Genomic DNA, 22154 nt, shown 5'->3' on the forward strand with positions numbered 1-22154 from the left:
AGTGGTACTAAACTACTTAGCTAAGGACAAATGCTACCAAAATAAAGCACTCTCTGAAATTGAACTGCATATATTTGACTGAAATTGTACATTGATTTAATTCTGTCTCATCTGGCTGTATAATACACTTTTACCTAAAACCACACATTGTTCAATAAATATATTCTTAGTGCACACAAAAAAAAAAAGATGGAAAGTCTTCCAGAGATATTTGGACGGCACCTGCTAATTGTGACAGGTTGGCTGCTCATTCCTCTGCATTAACTTGAACTATGCCCAAGAATTGATAATCAGGCAGAAAATCTCTGCTGTACTTTTCTGTAACAATTTTCTGTATATAAACCTCAGACTTGGAAAGAAATTATTGCTACTTACTATGAAAAGGTATCCATAAACCAATTGAGAAAACTTACTGTAAGCATGTCACTGTGTCTAGATCATAATGACCTGCAACACTTGTACAGTAATAGTGAATAACAGATAGGGAAGTGCAACACTGGAGCTCTGGCTTGTAAGATACTTTTTGTTTGTATCAGTGAGAAAATGTTTCTCATGGTGCAAAACACCTTCATACAACTCAGTCCCTAGAGCTGCACCTTTTTTTTTTCATTTTGCAAAACGAAGACACCTTAAAAATCATTAGCCCTTACATCCAGCTATATGTGTCTACCCAGCTACAGTAACTTAGCTTTAAATGCATGTAGGCAAAGGAAAAGGAAGAGGAAGGGAAAAAGGGAGGTGGAAGAGAAGAAGGAGAAGGAAAAGGAGAAGGAGAAAGTTTTCACAACAGCCTGTTTTGTCCGGCAGGGATTCAGGACAATTTTTTTTTAAATGTCCTCCACTAGACTGAACTGAAGTAGATTTATTTATTTAATTTCCAATATATATAATGTGTTAACTAATAGTTCAATCCTGCAATATTTGTTCTGAAAATACCCCCACTGACTTCTAAAGAGCTAATGGAAATTCTGATTGCATAAGAGTGGCAGAATCACACACAAAATGTTCCAGTGCCCTGTAAAATCCACTGAGCTGCCTTGTAGCAGCAGAGGTAAGGTTGGCACCGAGCTGCTATCAGGAAAAGTGTAATTCTATTCCAAAAGAAAACATTTTTGTAAATAGCTGCTGAGCCTGGTGACATTGTCTGGGAATTCATACCTATCACTCATCCTCTTAATAATTCCTAGAATAAAAATGAAGGAGAAAACAGTCATAACTGAATTTCATATGCAACAAAAAGAAGCAGCTCACTGAAGGCATGCCAACTGAACAGCTACACAACATGACTGACTCTAACATTGCCATAAAGGGCAATGCTGTTCTGAGAAAATAAATTGTGTTTATACACAGTGTGTGTATTAATTGTTTTTCTTTTTGTAAGAAGCTTTAGCAGCAGAGCAAAGTAACATTTTGTCCTAGCTGAAGAACACCGTGACTTCCTCCTAATGAAGGCAATACCATCCGTAAGCTTGTTCTGAACCCAGGGACACCACTGGCTACTGAGGTTCAGCAGCACCTACCCTCACCACGTTTTATGTCTCCCTACTGGGACCTCCAATGTGGGCAAACTGCTTGAACTGAAGTCCTATCTTCAAAGAGTCCACCTTAGATTGAATTCTGTCTTAGATTGAATTCTTCTCCAGAATTTCAGTCAACACCAGGAAGTACTGGAAAATATCACATTTTACCTTATTTTATCAGTGTGTCCTTTCCTCTTCTGTCCCCATGCACAGGAGCACAGCTCTAAAAGTCAGAAGGAAAGTGATCTCGTTTCAGGAAAATACTTTTTCCTAGCACTGATCCCTTTTAGGTAACCCAGCAGCTAGAGGCCCTCTCTCTCCCTGCATTGACAGCTCGCAGCTGCTTAAGCTCAGAGGGAGACTCAGGCCCCAAAGCAGAAAGCAAAGAGCCAATGTCTCCTTCCCCTTGGCAACACCCAGTTGGGGAAGAAACCTGTCTGAACCAAATGCTCCAGGAACACAAAGCAGAGCAGAAGGAATGGAAAGGAGTTAATATAACCAAACAGGAGTATTCTGCTAATGCACCATTTCAGGAAAAAGCTCCCTTTGCAGAGCACCAATGTTTATGGGGCAAAATGCACCAGTACCTATGGTGTGTGGCTGCTAAAATTGTGGGTGCATTATGTTCAGCTCTGCTGATGTTCTGCTTTCAAACAGGTAACAGTTGAACTGTAGAACGGTAGATAAATCAAACACCCTCACTCTGTCTGTGGATCAGCTTGCTGCACACCAGGTGAAAGAACATGTTTCAGGACAACACTGTGGTGTGATTTGTAGCAGAGTGGGACTCTGTGACTGAATACGATGTGACATCTGTTCTGAATATCTGAAGGGATTTATAATGCTAAATATTTTAACAGAACATCTTCTTGAGTTTTAAAATAGATATCCAAATTTCATGGCTCTTTTTAATTTTACTCACATTGGTCCAATTTCCCCTCAGATGTAAAGGCACTCCACTCTCATTAATTTATTTAAAGAAATATTAGTTGAATGATCAACATTTCCTGGAGGCCCACTTTGGAGTCATCACAGGCTGAGGCAGCAGCCACACCGGGTGCTCACAATTTACAATGATGCCAGTGGAAGCTGTGCTTTGAACACATAAACTCTTCTAATCCCTAAGTGCTAAGACACATGGGAGTTTTGCATATTTCACACCTACGGGAATTTTAACTTAAATTTCTCTGTGCCTAGATCTCCACCCTAGCACCATGCCTTCCCTCCCTATGAGGTTTATATCCTCTGCATTAACTGTTGGTGATGCACTCTGATACCACACTGGATGGGATTTAAGAAAACTGAATGTAGCAGTTAGGAACTCAGCTACAAAGAAAATGAAAAGTATATGAAACTATTGAACAGAAGAACAATGCAGTTAACATGGTCCAGCTTGTGAACTGAATCAGACTTTGTCTTATGTAGAAAACACAGAGTACTTGCATAATTAAAAACCTGGTAAAGGTGCACACACCAAAAAAAAAAAAAAAAAAAGCCAAAAAAAAACAAAGAATGGAAAAATAAAGTTAACTTTAGCATTTCTCAAAAACTGTACATTTAAATTATGCAACTTCAGACACCATTTTCCTATAAGCATTAGCATTTTGCTATAACACACAGTATACTCAAATACTCTTGGAGCTAGAGGAAGAATTTCCATTTTTGGAGGGATATCCAAGTCTGGCCCTTACTATGTTATACATTTTTAACACTTTCAAAGGAAAAAAATATTGTGATACTGCAACTTATAGAAATTTCTTATGCAAGAAACTGACCTACTGTCTTTTACTGACCTGTGTAAGTCAAGGTGGAAAAAGCTACAGGAATTCAGCATAACACTGAATTCCTTTAACAAACAAACTAAAATCGAGGGTGATGTAAATTAAAAGCAAAAGAAATGCTGAGGGGACAAAAAAGGTGAAAGGTGTTAACAATCTTGTATGATATGCAGTATAGAAAACAGTGATGTCAGCTCCTATGAGATTTCCTGTGACTTCTTACGTCCTCCCTTTAACGTGCTCAAGTTCTCCAGTTGACAACTCTCAGATAAAGGGATCGGTAGCACCTAACTTAGACAGTAAACTGCCAGAATGTCCATGGTGATACTTTGATGTTCACCAAGGTCCCACACTGTGCTTTTCTAAACCAGAGGAGGTGGGTGCAGAGGCAGCTGAAAAGTACTTTACTCAACATCTAGTAAACACACCAGCTGCAACACCAGACGTACTCTAAGATGCTCCTCCTGGGTGACAAAAGTTACATCCTTCAGCTGAGCAAAGGAAGACTCCAGGTAGTTCCATGTGCATTGTTGATCTGAGGGCAGCATCACAGGTCATAGCTTCACTAACCTTCATCCTTGCCTGATTTTTTCTTTGTCTTTGCAGATTTTTTATGTTTTTACAGAAAACTCTTGAAAGAAGTCTCTAATGATGTCTCATTAGAGATAGCAAACAACTAACTGTTACAAATCAGCAATAAAGAAATAATAAACAGGTATGATTAACTGGGTACACTGTTTAACACACTATGTAAAAACCAGATTATCACATAATACCATGGAAATAGATTAATATAGTTCATGCATTACTGTTTCATGCACATTGTAGGTAACTAAAAAGCAGGAAAAAGCAGTACAGATGAAAGGAAGTTTAAATAGCCAGTATTATGATACTAGGAAGTGATTGAAATCTGAACCTTGCTGTATTTAATAGCCTGAACACCACACTTCCCCAGACAGCTCCTGTGAAAGACTGACTAATTTGTTTCAATACAGTGGCCCAAAAGAGACAGTATATATCCACAGCATTGTATGAAAATTCTTCCAAGTGTACAATGTGAAGCCTAAAAAGCAGTTAATTTATCACAGAAGCAGCGATTCCTACAGTAACTAATTCAAACTGCTGATGATGCACTAAATCAGAGTGAGTGATGAACACATACATAGCAGCAAGTGAAGTTCAAAAGGATACAGATCTATGTGATCAATGAGCTGTCACACAGCAAATGAAATGCAGTGTTGACAAACGTACAGTAATAGAGATGAGGCTCAAAAATAATCAAGCCAAATATAAGAAAACTTAAATAAAACAGTGCAGAAATATCTCATTACAGCACTGGAGGTGCCTTTTGAAACACATCTACCAGACATTCAAATCACTGATATTTCTCTCTCTGTTTAATTTGAAAAAAATAAAAACCAAGCACTGATTACTTGAAGAGATGCATTGTTACAAAGCAGTACAACCTTCCCAAAAACGCAATTCAGTGACACCAGACATGTGAGAAACCATCTATTTCAAGCACAGAGTTGGAACAACAGCCTACAGAAGAAAATCTCACACAGACCTAGTATCATATTGCACATTACCACCCTGAGTGATGACTGAATGATAAGGCCAACTTATGGTTTCTTCCTCTATCTGTGCAATTTAGAAACATAATCAGAGCAAGTGGTGCTGACCAAGCCTCTCCATACTTTAACCACTGTCTTACCTGATTAATAGCTTTTAGACTGAAAAAGCAACACTATTTTGTAAGAAGAGTACTGCCATTCAGTGATGTGCACTTCTTGAATTTTCCTGGAGCATAAGAAACTGCACATCATGAAAGATGCCAGAACTTTTAAAAAGACAGAAATCACCTACTGCAAGAAGGAAGGATTTATTAGACATTTTCTACAAAAATAATAGTGTAACTTTCTCATATGCAAGTGTTACCAGCTGTGGCTACTACCATCATTATTCAATTATTCATTACAGCCAACAGAAATACATTTTCTTTAGCTTTTGTCTATGGAGTGCTACAGTGAGAATGTTCTGTCTGTTATGAAATCTTCTGTTTGAAAATGTCATATGATTTAAGACATCGTATCTTTGAAGGGCTTTTCAAAAATCATACCTTCACTAGTCTCTTGGATGCAGCTTTATTGTGGAACTGCCACACTATAATCACACTGACTGACAAGAATATTTACTGTGATAGGAACAGGCCAGTTATTCTTGACAGATATGAATCTCTACAAAGACATCTATGCTGTAAAAATGAGCATCTCTACCAAAATTTTACTTCCTCGCAGACTCCTCAACAGAACAGTTTGCTGAGTGTTATGGATCACATGCACATTTGTACATTTCCTTCAGATCATATTCATTGGTAAAGCATATCCACCAAAGAGCCCCATTACCCTCCATCAACTTTTCTCTTCTTTTTAATACAATTGATTGTTTTCTTTGACAAATAAGGGATTTTTCACCCCCAAGCTTACTCAACCTGCTCTTCAAAAAGTCCATGTGCCAGGTAACTAAGGAAAACCAGGCAATTAACAAAAAAGGTAGCAATCCTCTTTGCTTCTTGCTCTAAACCTTATTTTTTCTTCTCCTTAACCTAAAGATTACTTCACCTGTTGCAGTTTCTCTTACATAAAAGCTCTAATCCTTTCGATTTTAATAAGACAATGAATCGCACCTTGATTTTGATGAAACCACAAACAATGTAAACACAAATAAAGAGCTACTCTTTTTGGTTTATGCTAGTTTAATAAGACTACAGGATTACTCTTTTTTATCATCTGTTAAACACTTAAGGACATAGCTAATACACTAAAAAGAACTGAAATAACATTAATACTGGAAATGTAATAGAGTGGACAGGTAACAGTATAGAAGGTTCCTGGAGTGTGTGGAGGTTAACTTCTAGACACAGTTGGTGAGCAAGACAACTAGAAAAGCTGCCCTGCTGGACCTCTTGTTTGTGAACAAAGATTGGTGGGCAATGATAATTGGAGGGCGTCTTGGACTCAGCAATTATGAAATGATAGAGTTTTCAATTCTTGGAGAAGTAAGGAGAGGGGTTGGCAGAACTGCCACCTCAGCCTGTTTATGACACTGGCTGAGAGAGCCCCTTGGGCTTTTGTCTGAGGAGCAAAGGCATCCAGGAAGGCTGAACATATTTAAGAAATCTTAAAAGTGCTGGAGCTGGCCATCCCCATGTGCTGAAAGACAAGCCCGTGGGGAAGACCACCAGCCTGGCTGCACAAAGAGCTTTGTCTGGAGCTCAGATGAAAAAAAACGAGTTTATGACCTTTGGAAGAAGGGGCAATTAACTCAGGAGGGCTACAAGGACATTGTGAGGTTATACAGGCAGAAAACTTGAAGAGCTGAAGCCCAAGTAGAACTTAATCTAGCCACTGCTGTAAAATACATTAAAAAATGTTTCTGTAAATATATTAGCAACAAAAGGAGGGCTGAGAATCTCCATCCTTTGCTGAATATGGGAAATAACATAGTGACAAAGAATGAGGAAAAGGCTGAGGTACTGAATGCCTTCTTAGTCTTAGTCTTTCATAGTAAGACCAATTGTTCTTTGGGTACCCAGCCCCCTGAGCTGGACAACTGAGAGCAGAACTGAAGCACCAAACATCTGAGGGAAAATGGTCAGCAATCTTCTACACCACTTAGATACACAGAAGCCTATGAGAAGGGACAGGATCTATCCAAGGGTACTGAGGGAGCTGGCAGCAGTGCTCACCGAGTCACTTTCCATCATTTACCAGTAGTTCTGGCTAACTGGGTAAGTCCCAGACAACCAGAGGTTAGCAAATGTGACACCCATTTACAAGAAGGGCTGGAAGGATGATCCGAGGAATGACAGGCCTGTCAGCCTGACCTCAGTGCCAGGGAAGGTCACAGAGCAGATTGTCTTGAGTGCCATCACACGGCACATACAGGACAACCAGGGCGTCAGGCCCAGCCTGCATGCTGTAAGAAAGGTCCTGTTTGACCAACCTGGTCCCCTTCTGTACCTACTTTGTGGATGAGGGAAAGGCTATGGATTTTGTCTACCTAGACTTTACTAAAGCCTTTGACACCATTTCCCACAGCATTCCCCTGGAAAAACTGGCTGTGGAGGTTTTTCAGTTACTCAGCAAGCCATTAGAAGGAGGAATGAACCATCAAGTGCATTTTCAGAGTATTTGTTATTTGAAGAGATTTTTAAATAGTAGTAATACTTGATTTTGCACCTATCCTTTAGAAAGGATGTTTAGTTGAATGTTGGAATTCCATGTTAAAACAGGATTCAAGGCAACATAATTAAAAATCCCAAGTGATGGTACCAAGTTAAAGAGCTAAAATGCCTAAACCAGTGCATGGCAGAAAGGGTAAATTAGTCCTCCAGTTTCCCTTATCATTAGCAAAGCTATAGCCTCCCAAACGTACAATGCAGGAACAGTATTTTGTTAGATTCGCAGAAGACATAGAATTAAATGATTGACAGATATTTCCAACTGTATAATTTGTAGCTTATGAAAAAGCTTATGAACTTTATGTTTTATTTTGTTCAGCTTGAAGACATACACATGGAAAATCTCTATCTGTATTTCAAACTGGTTTTAGTTAAAATCATCATCCTTCTACTGAACTGATGCCAAGACTTCCACTAGTCAGATTTTCACAGTTAGATTTTTCATAGACTTTAATTAGCAAACAGAACAGTTTCTATTTAGAGCCAAACCAGTGAAAAGCAGAAATAATAGGAAACCATTCAAATCAAAAAACAAAGCTACATTACAACTTTATGGTAATTATGATTAATCCCTGCATAGCTATTCTTTGATCTGAACTTTTTTCTCAGTCTATTTCAGGACAACTTGCACACTGTTATTTCTCAGGAAAACATAGAAGAAAACAGAAAAACAGAGTTTAAGAAGTACACACTAAAACTTTTGCTTTCTAAAACCCTGAGTGACATACTTCATTGGGAAAAAGTGCTATTGAATTTCTCTACAAATGGATCTGTCCAGGCAAAAGTTTCTGGCTGGAATATGGAGTTTGCTGGACAAAGGACAGAAGTCTTACTGGCTTAAATGGACATGATGGTTTTACCCTCGACATACACAAGATTTTATGAAGGAAACTTTTGATTTAAAGAGTTCTCATCTGGATGAGAAATTTTTCTAGTTCATCTGACCTGGTGTTACAACTAAGAAAATAATCAAGCTGGGTCCCATGAGTAAGTTATGCTACAAACCCTGAATGTACTGTAAACTCTCCAAAAAGCTGCATTTCCTCAGCAAGTTTCCTTTCATTGCCTTTGCATGGAAAACACCTCTCTGACATGACCAATGCGTTCACTTAATTTTTGTTTTACATTTTATCTTCCAATTTATTTTGGTTAGAGGTAGAATTATTCTGTTAAAAAATGACCGATCCTAGATGTAGTTTATTTAAATTTCAAAATGAAAAGCTTACTAAGAACAGATAAGATTGATTGCTCCTTCCAACTTAGCATAATTGTATTTCAGGTGAACATCAATTTACTTTAAAGGACACTTCTAAGTAGCAGGCTGCATCATACATAATTCATCAATCACAGCTGCCTGTAACATGATTTACTCAAGCAGATTTCAATGGAATAGAGGGAGTTGCATTGTTTTTTATGCTTTGGTTTGTTTGTTTTTAAATAGTTTACGAAACACTCGTGCTGAATTATTGCTGAAAGGAGTTCATCCTTGGTAATCAGCATGTTGAATTTCTTTCTTTTTGTATAGAAATGTTACCTCTTTAAATTTCTTTGAAAAGACAGAGTGAGTTTTCAAAACATCATTAAGGCAAGGAGTACTCCGTGCTTATTAAAGGTAAAAATAAAGCTGAAAGATTTTGCTATGGAGGAGGGGATGACAAAAATATTTATCTGAAAAGCATTATTCATTTTAGGGCTGTTTATTTTCCAGCTGGCTTACATTGTTATTATTTGTTAGACCAGCAGTCAAATGGAGGTGAAGAGAAGTAGCTACTTCCTCAGCTAGTCCTTCACCATAGTTGTTACATGGATAAAATGGCTTTTATGTGGTAATCTACACAAAACTGTATGCCAGTGCAATTTCTTGGTGTATGAAGGGATTAATACAGGTGCATCTTCAATCAAATTCAGCTTCAGAGACACAGTGGTACCTCAGATGGTCCTAAAGTAAAGAAACATTTCCACAAATTGATGCAAATACAGCTTCAAAAGAAAAAAGAGAGAGCAAGAGAAACTGCTAGAAATACACATCTACACAAAGACAGAAATGCCTTTACTTACTTGTAAGCCCATTTGAAACACAGAGTGACCCATAAAGTTAGCCAACATTCGAATCAGAGCTGCACCCTATGGGAAATAATAGAGAAACAAAGTTACCAGTTTTGAATGTCAATATAACACAATAAAAACACTCTGAAGCGAAACATTTCCACCCAACACTAATATCCTGGAAACCTGTAACTAATACAATCTTTATTTGTGCTAGGATGAAAAAGAGAGAGAGAGAAGATAATGCAAATACTTACTAGGAAAAGTGGGGAGGCAAAGTGATACTGTTAATATCCTGCCGCATATACTGAATAAGGTGCAGGTCATACAACACACTCTCCCCACTGCTGCAGCATGCATGTGTCAGCTCCATAGCTGACTGACCCCAACCCTTCTGTGCACTCAACAGAAATGCCCAGTTTTAAATGGAAGCAAAGAAATAGTGTCCACTGCAAATTCTACCTCAGTGATTATTCATAGTATTTTTATCTCCATTACACTATCAGGATTCAGTGATACTACTACCCTTTGTAAAAGCCTTCAAGATCTGATAAGTGAAAGTGAGTAATCGCCATAAGAATTTTGTAAGATGTGGATATATATATTTGACTTACTAATAGTCAGGTTATTTTCCAGACTGTCATGCAAAGAGATAAGTACTTGTACAGCACTCTTTCTCTGTATAGCACTCTTTCTCTACTTGTAGCAGTTCTTACCCTTTTCCCCTTCAGGCAAAGTATAGATATCTACAAGACAGGTGACTCTAATTCTCAGTACTTACTCAAGAAACAGACAGATACTTGCAAGAGTAGCTTTTTTTCAAGCACCCTTTTTGTGTTTTCTCACTCCCTCTCAGAACCACAATTGCTGTGTATTTTCCCCTTGCACAAGTGCTCTATTTCAAGCAGAAATAACTTCACAGATCTGATTTTAGCTATAATATCCATTAGCTATAATATCCCACTTTGCAATATAATTTCAAGACAACCAGCCTTCCAATCCCAATGTTTAAATGTTATACTTAGTACTGATGACAGTACAAGAGGAAGGACCCTTGTGATTGCAAGTCAGTGAATTAAAGGCTTGAAGAAAACATGATGCTAAAACTCAACAACCTCATCTAGAGACGAAGGTTCAGTAATTAGTTTAACATTCAAATAGAAAAAAATTTTTAAAAAGAACAGCATTTCATAGGTTCAAAAATTTAGAGATTCTAAAGCCAAAAGGACTATTACAACATTTAGTCTGCATTAATAGAGATCAAACAGTAATTTAGGCAAAGACCCCTATGCCTTCTCTTTACACAATAGCATCTATTTTAGAAGATTCAAGAACAGAATAGTGTTTTACAGTACTATTTAGAATGTGTCACAACTAATATTTACTCTCACAGTGAAATTTACTCTCACCGTTTTACTAATTGAAATGTATCTAGTTTCACTTACTTGAATTTATCTACCTTCAGCTTTCAAAACAAGACTTTATGTCTTTTCCTGCTAAATTAAAGTTCAGGGTAGTTTGGAAATTTAACCCTTGTTGATTTTTAGATCGTTTTACATGTGTTCCACTGATTTTTTTGTACAGTGACTATTTTTAAGTACTGAATGGATTATCTGTAATAAACAACATTTGAAATAATGACATAAATCAAAAATATTTGAAAATTATTAGTAAGTTGTAAGAAAACACAAGTCCTTCATATAGGCAGCAACAACAAATATTATATATTTTGCAGAGTAACTGAATAAAAAAAAATTAATTGAGGAGATGTTTGCAGCTGCTTTTAGGAATTGAATAGTGAATAAAGCAAAACATGGTGTTTTCATTATTAACACTAGGCTATATTGTTATGGTGGTATATAATCTTACTGGAAGACAAATCATGTCTGGAACGCATAGCAGAATAGGAAAAAACACCTTCCAAAACGGATTATTACCTGAGCAGCCAAGACCATAGGTCAGGAAACATTATTGCCCTTATATTACTAGAGGAACGGAACAAGTAAAGTTCTCAGACACATTTAAGCAGATAAACAGCAGATAAATCTGTTTAAGCAGATAAACAGAAGATTTTAAAAAAATCTCATAAATAGATAAATCCTACTTATTCTGTAGGGCAGGGCAATCCAAAACATCTGTAGCAGAAACAAAAAAAACCGTAAAACATAAAACAGATCAGACAAAATCCTCAACATGAAGATGTTTTTCCATTCATCACACATCCCTTTTCCTACTCACTATTTAGTATTCCAGGACGCCCTTGTTTCTTTCTCAGAGTTTAAATTTAACAGAGTAACAAGCCATATATTTATATAAGCACCTTGACTCCACTGATTTCTGTAAAAAGTAACCAAGCAAATACTTCCATATAATCTTGCCCACAGAGTCTTTTTTTCTATCCAGAGACCAAGAACTATCATATACTTGTAAAGAAATTATAGAATTCCTCTCACAGGTAACATGTAGACACATCTTGGATGGACTATGGCTGGCCTTTACACAGCAAACAAAATAAAACAGCAAGCAAAGACTGAACGGAGAGTCAAGGCACAAAAGCAGGATTAATTTTTCAAGATAGAACCCATTTCACAGCTACTTTAGAAGTACTTTCTACCAATTAATTACCTCCAGGAAACCCACAATCCCTTCTTACAGCTTCCAGAACAATAGTTCTGCCATCTTCCCCACTCAGGGAAAGCAAATGCTTTCTTGACTTGTTTGAGGAAGGGAATGGATTCAAAAAACAAGAGAACCTTAAGAGGGGAAAAAGTGTATTGGAGAGATGGGTGAAGAAGCATGAGCAAATTAAGCCATTGGTGTGGGGGGAAAATAAATGGGAGGAAACCATTCATTTCACCTTTCTTGCACTTTTGAGAGCAGGCAGAACAGAGAACAGCGATACCCTCATAAGAAGAGCAGAAGCTATCCACATGTTCACAGCTCTGGGAAGGGAAGGACAAGGCACAAAACACTGGCACTCTGACTAGAGAGGAAGCAAAACAGGTTTGCAGGCAGAAGGATAAAAAGCAAGAGGTAACTGGCATAAAGAAGAGTGGCTTACTAAAAAAGGAGCTTGGAAGATGACCCTAACCAGAGGGTCTTGGGAGGTGAAGAAGGTATGTGCAGTAAGCTCAATTATAAGAAAAACAAAATACATAGCTTTGGGGTTTTCTGAATGGCCCAATGTGCTGACATTCCCACCGCCTATCCACCTGGCAAGCAGAGCAGCAAGCAGCAAACTAGATGGAGTCCAGAGGACTTTACTGCCATGCCTTCTAAAAGCTTCTCTGACCTAGACCTAAACCTACACAAAAATCCCAACAAATCAGTTCTGCTGCAGGAGATGCCCTTTGGAACCTATCAGCATCACTCTCTGAACACCCTGACATGCAAGGAGCCTGCTCCCCACTTCACTTTCAGAGCCACTTCTGCTCTGCCAACATTTGTCCAACTGAAGAACAACATAGGATGTCTTGAGATGCAAACTTGCCTCTCCTACTGGGCAGAATGACTGTTACTGATGATTTAAGTGCTTTCCTCCAGGCAGTGGATGACTCAGTACCTTGTCAAGAGGTAAAGCACATTGGTTTAAGAGGTCTAGTGGAAAGCAATTCTTTCCTATTCAAAAAACATACCTAGTTCCGCCAGTGTAAAATCTGACTCACCTTAGCCATTGTGCCTAATATGTCTACTCAGACAAATACACTACTCACTCATTCAATGATTAATGGTACTACCTGGGTCTGGTGAAGCATTGCTCATTAGCAGATCTCCCAAGTGCTCTGTAAGATTAATGCCAATATTCTGCAAATTAAAAGGAAACTGGGATACGCCCTAGTGAAATCATTTGCCAAAGATCACCCAGCACACTCCTCATCTAACCTATGACACATCTGAAGCTTCCTCAGCCTCAGCATTGTGACTCCATCGCTATAGGAAAGGAAAGTAGAATATGTTGGCTACTTCATGGAAATTAAGTGCATACAGCTCTTTTTTGCAAAGTGCTCTTGGGAAAAGACTCACTCATGGACAGTGAGCCAACACTGCCTGAAGGGATGGAAGTTTATGTGCTTTATTCCCCTGAAGAAACTTGTACACTCACAACATGGTAAAGACAATCCATAACCAAAATTAGGAGTAGAATTCCTTTCTATGTAAACTGAACATGTCTTTGAAATCTACAAAATGCAGAGCCGAGCTAAGGTATTCAGTCTAATTCTCTCCATGCCAACATAAAGTAATGTGATTGCATCCTGGATCCCAGATTAGTTTTGACTAATTTTAAAGACCCACTCCTACATCTTGATCCTCTTACATCACAGAAATCACAATTACTGTAAGTCAATTTAATTCTATGACTTACTGAATGTCTCAATTTTATTATACTTGAATTCTTTAATTAATTGTTTCACTTGCAACTTGTATCTTGTAATCATTTTTTAATACAAAAGGTAGTACCAAATGGAATTTTGTTTAAAAGGAAACAAATTAAGTATTATATATGAACCCACAAAAACATGACTACTGCATACAAAACAGTACTGCTGCAGAGCCACTCAGGAAGTGATACATCAGATTCAGTGCAGCCATCTGTAGCACCTGTGACTATAATCACTTTAGTTGTTTAGACTTCCTTTACAGTCAATGGGCTTTACCAATCACCTCTGGATGCACTTTATCTAATCTTAAAGTAAACCTCAGATCAGGGGAATTGTACTCTAAAAGCACCCATCTCTTGCAATTCACTCCAGGTGAACTCCAATTCACTCTTGCAATTCAAAGCAGGCTGGAGTGACTAGCTCATATGTACACATCTGCACCGCAGACATCTAAAGTGCAGTGAGATTAATTCAACTGCACTGTCCAGAAAGGGCATACAGAGACTGATTCCCCATTCTGGGGGAATTCCTGAATTGTGGAGATACAAAACTGGTGTGACATGATCCTTTTGTATATAGAGTCAAATAACATATCTTGGTTTATTCTAAATGCGATACTTTTACGTAAGAAGACTAGCAAGGGTAGTATTCGACAGAAGGCCCTGAAGACAGGGCAGAGTGCTTGCCAGCTGAAGGTAGATGCTCTATACTGAACAGACAGCAAAGAAAAGCACTTGAAATAAAGAACTGGTGAAGCAGCTGCAGTGGAGGGAACAATATACAAGTCAGCAAACCAGCACATAGGGTTATGCAGAAGCCAAGAGGCATGGACAAGAGGCCATGTGTGAAGAGACACAAATAAACTAGAAACTCCTTCAGCGTTATTCCTTGAAGAACCAAAAATTACATCATTATTCTGATAAGTTCTCATGAGAGAAAAATGTCAGCAACACAAAACAGAAACCATGAACTACAGATGACTTTTTTAAGGGCAAAATAATTTATTGTTCTGAATGCATTAGAGTGGGGGAAGGAAAAGAGATCATAATAGGTTGACCTAGAAAACACACAGCTCTTCCATCCTCCTTCCCACAAAATTCGTCATTTTTTCCTGCAATATCAACTTCTTTTCCTTTTTAGTTGCGCTTTTGTGTGTTTCGTTGTTTTTGTTTTAACCACAGGATTGAGATTCATCAGAGTGCAAATGCCTACATTGTAGCTAAGCGATGCTTACTCAGTTGTACACAGCTGAGGCAGCTGCCTAGACCTCCTTTAAAGGCAGAGAGAAGCAAGCAATTCAGTTCACCCTGATTCATCCAAAGACATGCATCTAAAATAGGACAGAAGAATTTCACCATAAGGTGTCTGTTTATCTTCAGTGATTATACAGGGAGGTGAGAGGACTACTCAGTTGCAGGTGTTTACATGGTGAACATCTCAACTGAGATGACATCAATCTCTCTGAAGATATTCTACCCTGTAAATTACAAAGCAACATTAAAAAATATGAAAAAGTGAACAGTGGAAAAACACCTTGAGTTTGTGAAGGCTGACACAGCATCTTGCAGGCTTACCTATCAATTTACATCACGTAACACCAGTTATCAATCATAGTAATTACACAGACCTCAATTTATCTCTTCCTCACTGAATTTCCACCTTGCCATCCTTCTTTAGGAATTAAAGTTGTTTGATTTAGTTCATAAAAATGCTTTTGTGACACAAAAACTAAAATCAGGAAGGATCCTGGTAAGAAAAACACCCCCATGGTATCCAAGGTACAAGCAGGGAGTGAAATGCTGAGGAGGGGAACACTGGACTACCACAAAAAAGTACATAACTGAGGTTCTAAAACAGAAGTTTAATATGGCAATTTTCCACAAAACCTCCACCCATCAATTTTGCTTCTTCACCTCAGTAAATAAACAAAACCAAAACCAACACTGAATACAGGTGATTTATTAACTTTCTTCTATTGTGCAGTAGTCAGTTCAAAATCAGTCTTGATTAATATGATTAAACACCACTTGTTTTTCAAATACAGTGAGACACAAATAGAAGGCCTGCAGTTATTTTTCTGTGTGCCAATACACCTGCAATTCAAGATTAAGGTTACTTTCTCTCTAGCTAAGAGAAATGTGAATTACTCTATCCTCTGCCTCAATTACACTAAATATTATTCATACTGTTAGAGCTATTATTGTAAAAAGTTCTTAAAATCAATTTCATTTTCACTGATTAAAACAAGACTCAGACCACATACAGGCACACACAAAGGCATCATTCTTTCATAAAGACCTTCTGATTTGAGAATCAATACATGAAGTTTCATGGCTACTAGTATATATACCTGATATGTACTAGTATTGGTGGTTTTTAATGAATCAGTCACAGTACACATACATTAAATAGTTCTCTCCTTAAATTATTTACCCTGAGCTATACGCAACGTGCCGTCCCAAAAACTTTTTTAAAATCCATTGTCTACTCACACTGCCATCAAGAACTCCAGATGGATAATAAGAGCGAATTCCCCTTTGCAGCAGTGATGACCAGGCAAGACCAACATATTAATCCATGTGCTCAGTTATCTCACCCTTTATACCCTATGGAATCTCACTGGAGAAGGAAGACCAACTCATCAGCCTATAGCTCCCAGGACATCCCCTGGAGCATTTTCTGTACATCACCCCAGCAATTCTCTGGCAGAGCAACTGTTTGCTAGGATGGTCTACATCCCATTGCCAGAAGTTCTGCAGCTCCATATCTGGTTACCCTCAGAAGGTACAGATGGATGCCACTCAGCTCTGCAGACTTACTAACAACTAACAGTTCTTTTAGCTGGTGTTTCCCACACACGTACCTCAAATTGCAGGTTCCTGCAACCTATCTGTTATGAAGAATAAACTGAGCATGGGGAATTAACCCATTCTTCAGCAGGAACATCCAACACAAAAACTTCATTGCACTCCCCTGATACAGCCTTAAAAATCTCAACACTCTGACCGTGATGTGATCCCTCACTAAATCAACCGGAGCTGTACCTGTTGCATACAGTCAGGTCAGGCATACACTACCTCACCAGAATCACATAAGAACACAGAAGAACTTCCAATTTTTGGCTAATGTGTTTTAAGTACTGGTTGAAACTTACCTTTTCTTCATGAAACATGCAAAGAAGGATTTTGTTTTAGAACTGCAAATATAATACAATCAGCATAAATCAGGTTGGGGTTTTTTCTTTTAAATGTTGAATATATTTTTATAGTTCTCTGACAAATAGAAGCGTAAGGATATCCACAATCAAATGGGTTCTTAAGTAAGTGAGTATCATTTCATTTCAGCTTAAAGTTCCTGAATTCATATATTATTCTTTATTTCTCAAAATCTTGGATAATTCTGTGAGTCTAAGTTCATTTCAAATATTAGAAGAGCATGTTACCAAGCACTTATACAAAGAATGCACATTTGCACTTTAATTTTGTAATATGAACACTAGCCAACAAGTAATATCCAAGTCACGTTTTTCAATACAATCATTCTTTGTTTGTACTAAGCAATCACAGCTGGATAACCCATGAAATTTAGTTTATTGGGAAAAACACAGCATGAATTAAAGTGAAAGAATAATGTACATAAAACATGTAGCAAAAATGTGACATTTAAAAATGAATCATATAAAATTAAAAAAAAAAAAAATGAAATCTGTTGAATCTTGGAGACATTTAACAGAAAAGAAATATGTTTTGACTAAGTCACATCTACAGAATTTGCTCAAACCTAGACAGAGGTATATGCATGTAAATGAATTATTTAAAAACTTGGTTAACTGATCTGCTGTGTTACACTACATGCAGTGCACTGAATTTACTGAATTCTCCCATATGAACAACTGAACACCACTTTCAAATCCAGGTATTGCACTTCAGCTGCATTTCCTTAAGCAAACATATTCACTGTATACTCTTCCTTTTTTCATTTTCCCGCAAGGGAGAAGTCCAGCCATTCCTCCTGAGCTCCCACTCAGAAGGTTATGCTGAAATGTATTTTACTTTCCTACCTTTATCATCTGAACAGTCTTTTATCTTATGTGGCCTTACTCTGACAATTATGGAACAAGAGTGTCCTATTCACGACATCAGTTACAACATGATCCTGTTGCAGGCTCCAGAGAGACCTTTGCTAAAGTACTTCTATCAAGTTGTAAGAGCAGAGATAATTGCAAAGGCTTCTCTGGAATTCTTTAGCTGTCTCTATCAAAAATACCTCATCTCTGAGAACTGCGTAAGTACCCACTCAGAAATTCTTTTCAGGGAATTAATTAGATTGTATCATGAGTCACCAGCACTAAATTCGTCTTTCATTTTCAGAAACTGAGCACTGTAATACAACAGCATAGCTATTTTCTGTATTCTCCAATGGCACCTCCAAATATTACAACAAGAAAAAAATGAAGCTTAATGCAAGTGAATTTGATAAGTGCAAATGCTTCCTTATTTGATTAGGATAACAGAACATATTTGTTTAAATGAGTAAACATGTGCCTATGATTTCCTCCCTGTGACAGAAATGTAAAATGTTTTAATTAATTCCTAGAGGCTTTGTCTTTGGATAACCCACATAAAAGCCATGAGAAGTACAGAAGGAGACAGGTTTATGCTGATTATGCAGCGTGCTGGTACAAAGTGTCACGATATGAGACTATCCCAAGGGTCTTTGTCCAGGCCGTCGCTCAGTGATGCACTTAAGTTCCTTAAGCACACAAGCAACCCAAATTACATTCCACAGCCTGCACAGATAAAGTTGAACAACTATGTACTTGGCTGATTGTGGCTCTGACTGGTTTCCCCGCACTTGGAAACAATTGTTAGAAATTTAGGGACTACATTCATTAAAAGGAACCCAAACAAAACCATCCCTACTTGATTTTAATGATACAAGCTAGAAAAAAAAATCAGTCATTTAATTAATCTTCTTTACTTCTTAAAGCAACAGAATTTCCAACCGATATTTGCTTATCAAGCAGTGCACACTCACAAATTAACATGTTGTTAATACTCAGCAATAAAACCAGGATTTATTTTAATAAAGAAAATAAACTTACACCATTTTAAAAACTTTATTAACAGCATGGGTAAATCAGTATTTTTCAAATCAGCAAATATACCTACAAACCTGTAATGTATTTATTAAATCCTCAAAGATGCATAAAGGCACCTTATGTTGTTTTTACAGAATGAAAGGCCATTTATCTGATGCCAAAACATCACTGAAAAAGGAACATTATATTCAAGGAGAACTTTTCACTTGGAAATCATAATCATTTTCTATTCTGACAAACACAGCTGTTCTAGGGCTGGATAATACCAAGATGGTCAGATAGTAAGACAGCTTTGGTGAAATGCTTGTCTTAGTCATAAATTCCATTGCAAATTTTAGGAACATGACACAAAGAAGAAAATTCAGGGGTATATGACCATAACTAATCATGCTCTTCAGCTGGATATTGTCACATCATTTTCCTTGAATAATAAAATGTTATCCATTGCCCCGATAAAATGCTATTGTGACTCAACTTACAACAGGAGTTTTACTTGGCCTCGCCACCAAAATCCCTCTTACATGTTCTGATGCCAGTGACAAGGACAAAGGAACATTATACTTTTTCATTAACTGCCTTTATATGAAAGTATTCAAGAAAAATTAATACTCTATTTTAGTTCACTAAATATCACATAAGAATCTCAATCCATTTGCTTAAGACTGATTTGCAACTACCTGTAACTAAACCTGTCATTCTCATTTCTCTTTTATAATACCTCCTTTAAGCTTCATAAGTTATCCAGAACTTAAACATACCTTTAAAAAGAACAGCAACAACAACAAAACAGTGTGCCAGAGCTTGTTCTGGAGAGTTCCCTTTTGAATATAAATCCTACATGATCATATTTTGATCAAAATATTGACCATATTCTTATGTCAAGTTTTTTGTTCCTTTTACTCTATTTCGTTACCTCCACTTTATTTTCTATTTTTAATCCTTACGATTTCTTCCAAGTTACTTTAAAACACTTGTAACTGTTGCTCTTCTGTTATTGATCTAAACTAGGATGTGTATCAGCCCTTGCCTGTACACAAGCATTGTTTTTTGGACTCCTTCAGGGGAAAAAAAAAAGAAAATACCTGTAACTTTCTGCTTTACCCTTTGCTGAAAATGATCATTACAAAGCAGAAACAGAGAAACAGAAAAGGCAAGTGCATGTCAAGTGCAAGTGCAAGTGCATGTACCTCCATGTACACCTGTCTTTATGAACACTCTATTTTAAGCCATGAAAACATCTGAGATACAAATGCACTATTTTGTTCCTTTTAATGGCTTCCTGTTGGGGAAGGAAGGATGGCAGGACACAGTGTCTAGACTCACTGTTGCCACTTCTGCTTTGATCATCTCCTCCAGCCCTGGGGAGCTATTTGCCACTGCCTTTCCATAGGGAACAGGCAGAAGGCTTGCACCACAACAAGTGGTGTCTTCCCAATAACTATACTTTGATGGAGCAGTCTAGTTTAATGAGCTCTTCTTTACAGTAAAATATTTTTATTAACATTTGTGTGCCATCTTTATTATTTCCAGTCAAATCCTCATACAATTGTCCCTGGCACGGGGAACATAACACTCCTGAAGCACTGTCCATATACCACACACAGTAGCTTCCATATGTCTTCTTCAGAAAATAATATCTAGCATACACTAACCAGTGTAAAGGGTTAAAGACAGTTTGCTCCTGCCTGAGTCAGGATGGTACAAAGATGAGCTAAGAGAAGTATTCTAAGTATCTTGAAGCACCTGTCTATCTTTAGGCATTGGCACCCACCAGCTGAACTGGGACAGCCTCCATACTTTAGGATGGGCACTCTTGGGGCTGCTCTGAACTTGAACCTGTTGGTATCACTGACTGCATTTTGATGACTTTCATATTGGACAACCTACAGCCTTTTTATCTAAACAGAAGGACATTCTTTCCATTACAAGATACTTCCTCTGTTACAACGCATTAGGAACAAATGGCTCCTGAAAGCACCTTCTGCAATCTGGGCACTGACCTGTTGCACTCACAAGTCATGGAAGAAAAACCAGCATCATGCAAATGTGCACCCTTTGGACTTAATGGCACTCACAGACAACAGCACAGCTAAATTAGGGAGAACAAAAAGCTCTCCCTTTATACTGTGGTAAAGCGAGAGGGTTCCAAAGCCATCTCTATTGTATTTTAAGACTTTCAACTAGTCTGATACCACCTTACGTTATCAATTTAACTAAAAGAAACATTAAAAATCAAACCTATTTTACAGTTTATAAGGATTTATCTACTATTTCTTTCATTGTTAATCAGCTACTCTCATTTTTCTGTCACTTCATAGATGCACATCATCACAATTTCATTGCACTCGTGAACTGGCTTTCTTATGAACTACTACTATTCCTTAACAGAATATGGGGTGGTGATTTGGGGGTTTTGTTTTGTTTTTATATTGTTATTTTGTTATTACAGTGTGAATGTCCTTCCCAGTGTCTGAGGAACAGAAGTAAAAAGAATGACATTTTTAGAGAGCCTTTACAATGACTGCATTAGCTCTCATGTTATTCCACATTCTTGCAGAACATGCTATACTGTAAATTTTCAAAGAGAATTACACTCAAAAGGGTGAGCAAGCCACAGCTTTCAATTTCTTAAATTCTCCTTTGCCATAATACAGGGAAGCTGTGCATTTTTCTTTGTGTAAAGTTTTAGAGGAACATATCTCCTAACCCAGAATGTTGCTTTTAAGGGGAAGCAGGGAGCATGGTTTCCCTTTATTACTATCAGAAACAGATCTTCCTTCCATCACTTGACAGAGAAAGCAGAAAAAGGAAATTTTAAAGATGTGGCATAGTTAAAAAGGAAAAGGAAGTTATACATACAAGGGCTTAGGAAATAATTAATTGCTTGCATTACAAAGTCAGGACCAGTAACTGATCTCACTGCTGAGGTTAATTTTGCTTACAGGGAGGGAAAAAATGAATATTTTTCCCTATTCTAGTCATCCTCTTCCTTGTTTTGATTATTGTTTGTCACTTGCCAAGGCATATTCTTTTGGGGGTACTTTTATAGTTACACTCCATCATAATGGTCTTGGCCTGCACTGATTG

At 37.6% G+C, this 22154-nt stretch overlaps 1 protein-coding gene across 1 annotated transcript in view; it reads right to left on the reverse strand.

Moving 5' to 3' along the window:
- The window catches only part of TRHDE (thyrotropin releasing hormone degrading enzyme), a 209869-nt gene that overhangs the window by 87823 nt on the left and 99892 nt on the right, over positions 1-22154 (reverse strand). The window contains exon 7 of the mRNA XM_032105718.1: positions 9600-9665. Coding sequence (XP_031961609.1) covers positions 9600-9665 — 66 coding nt within the window. The remainder of the gene's footprint in view (positions 1-9599; positions 9666-22154) is intronic.

Source organism: Corvus moneduloides, chromosome 4 (assembly GCF_009650955.1).
Source record: "Corvus moneduloides isolate bCorMon1 chromosome 4, bCorMon1.pri, whole genome shotgun sequence".
Lineage (NCBI taxonomy): Eukaryota > Metazoa > Chordata > Aves > Passeriformes > Corvidae > Corvus > Corvus moneduloides.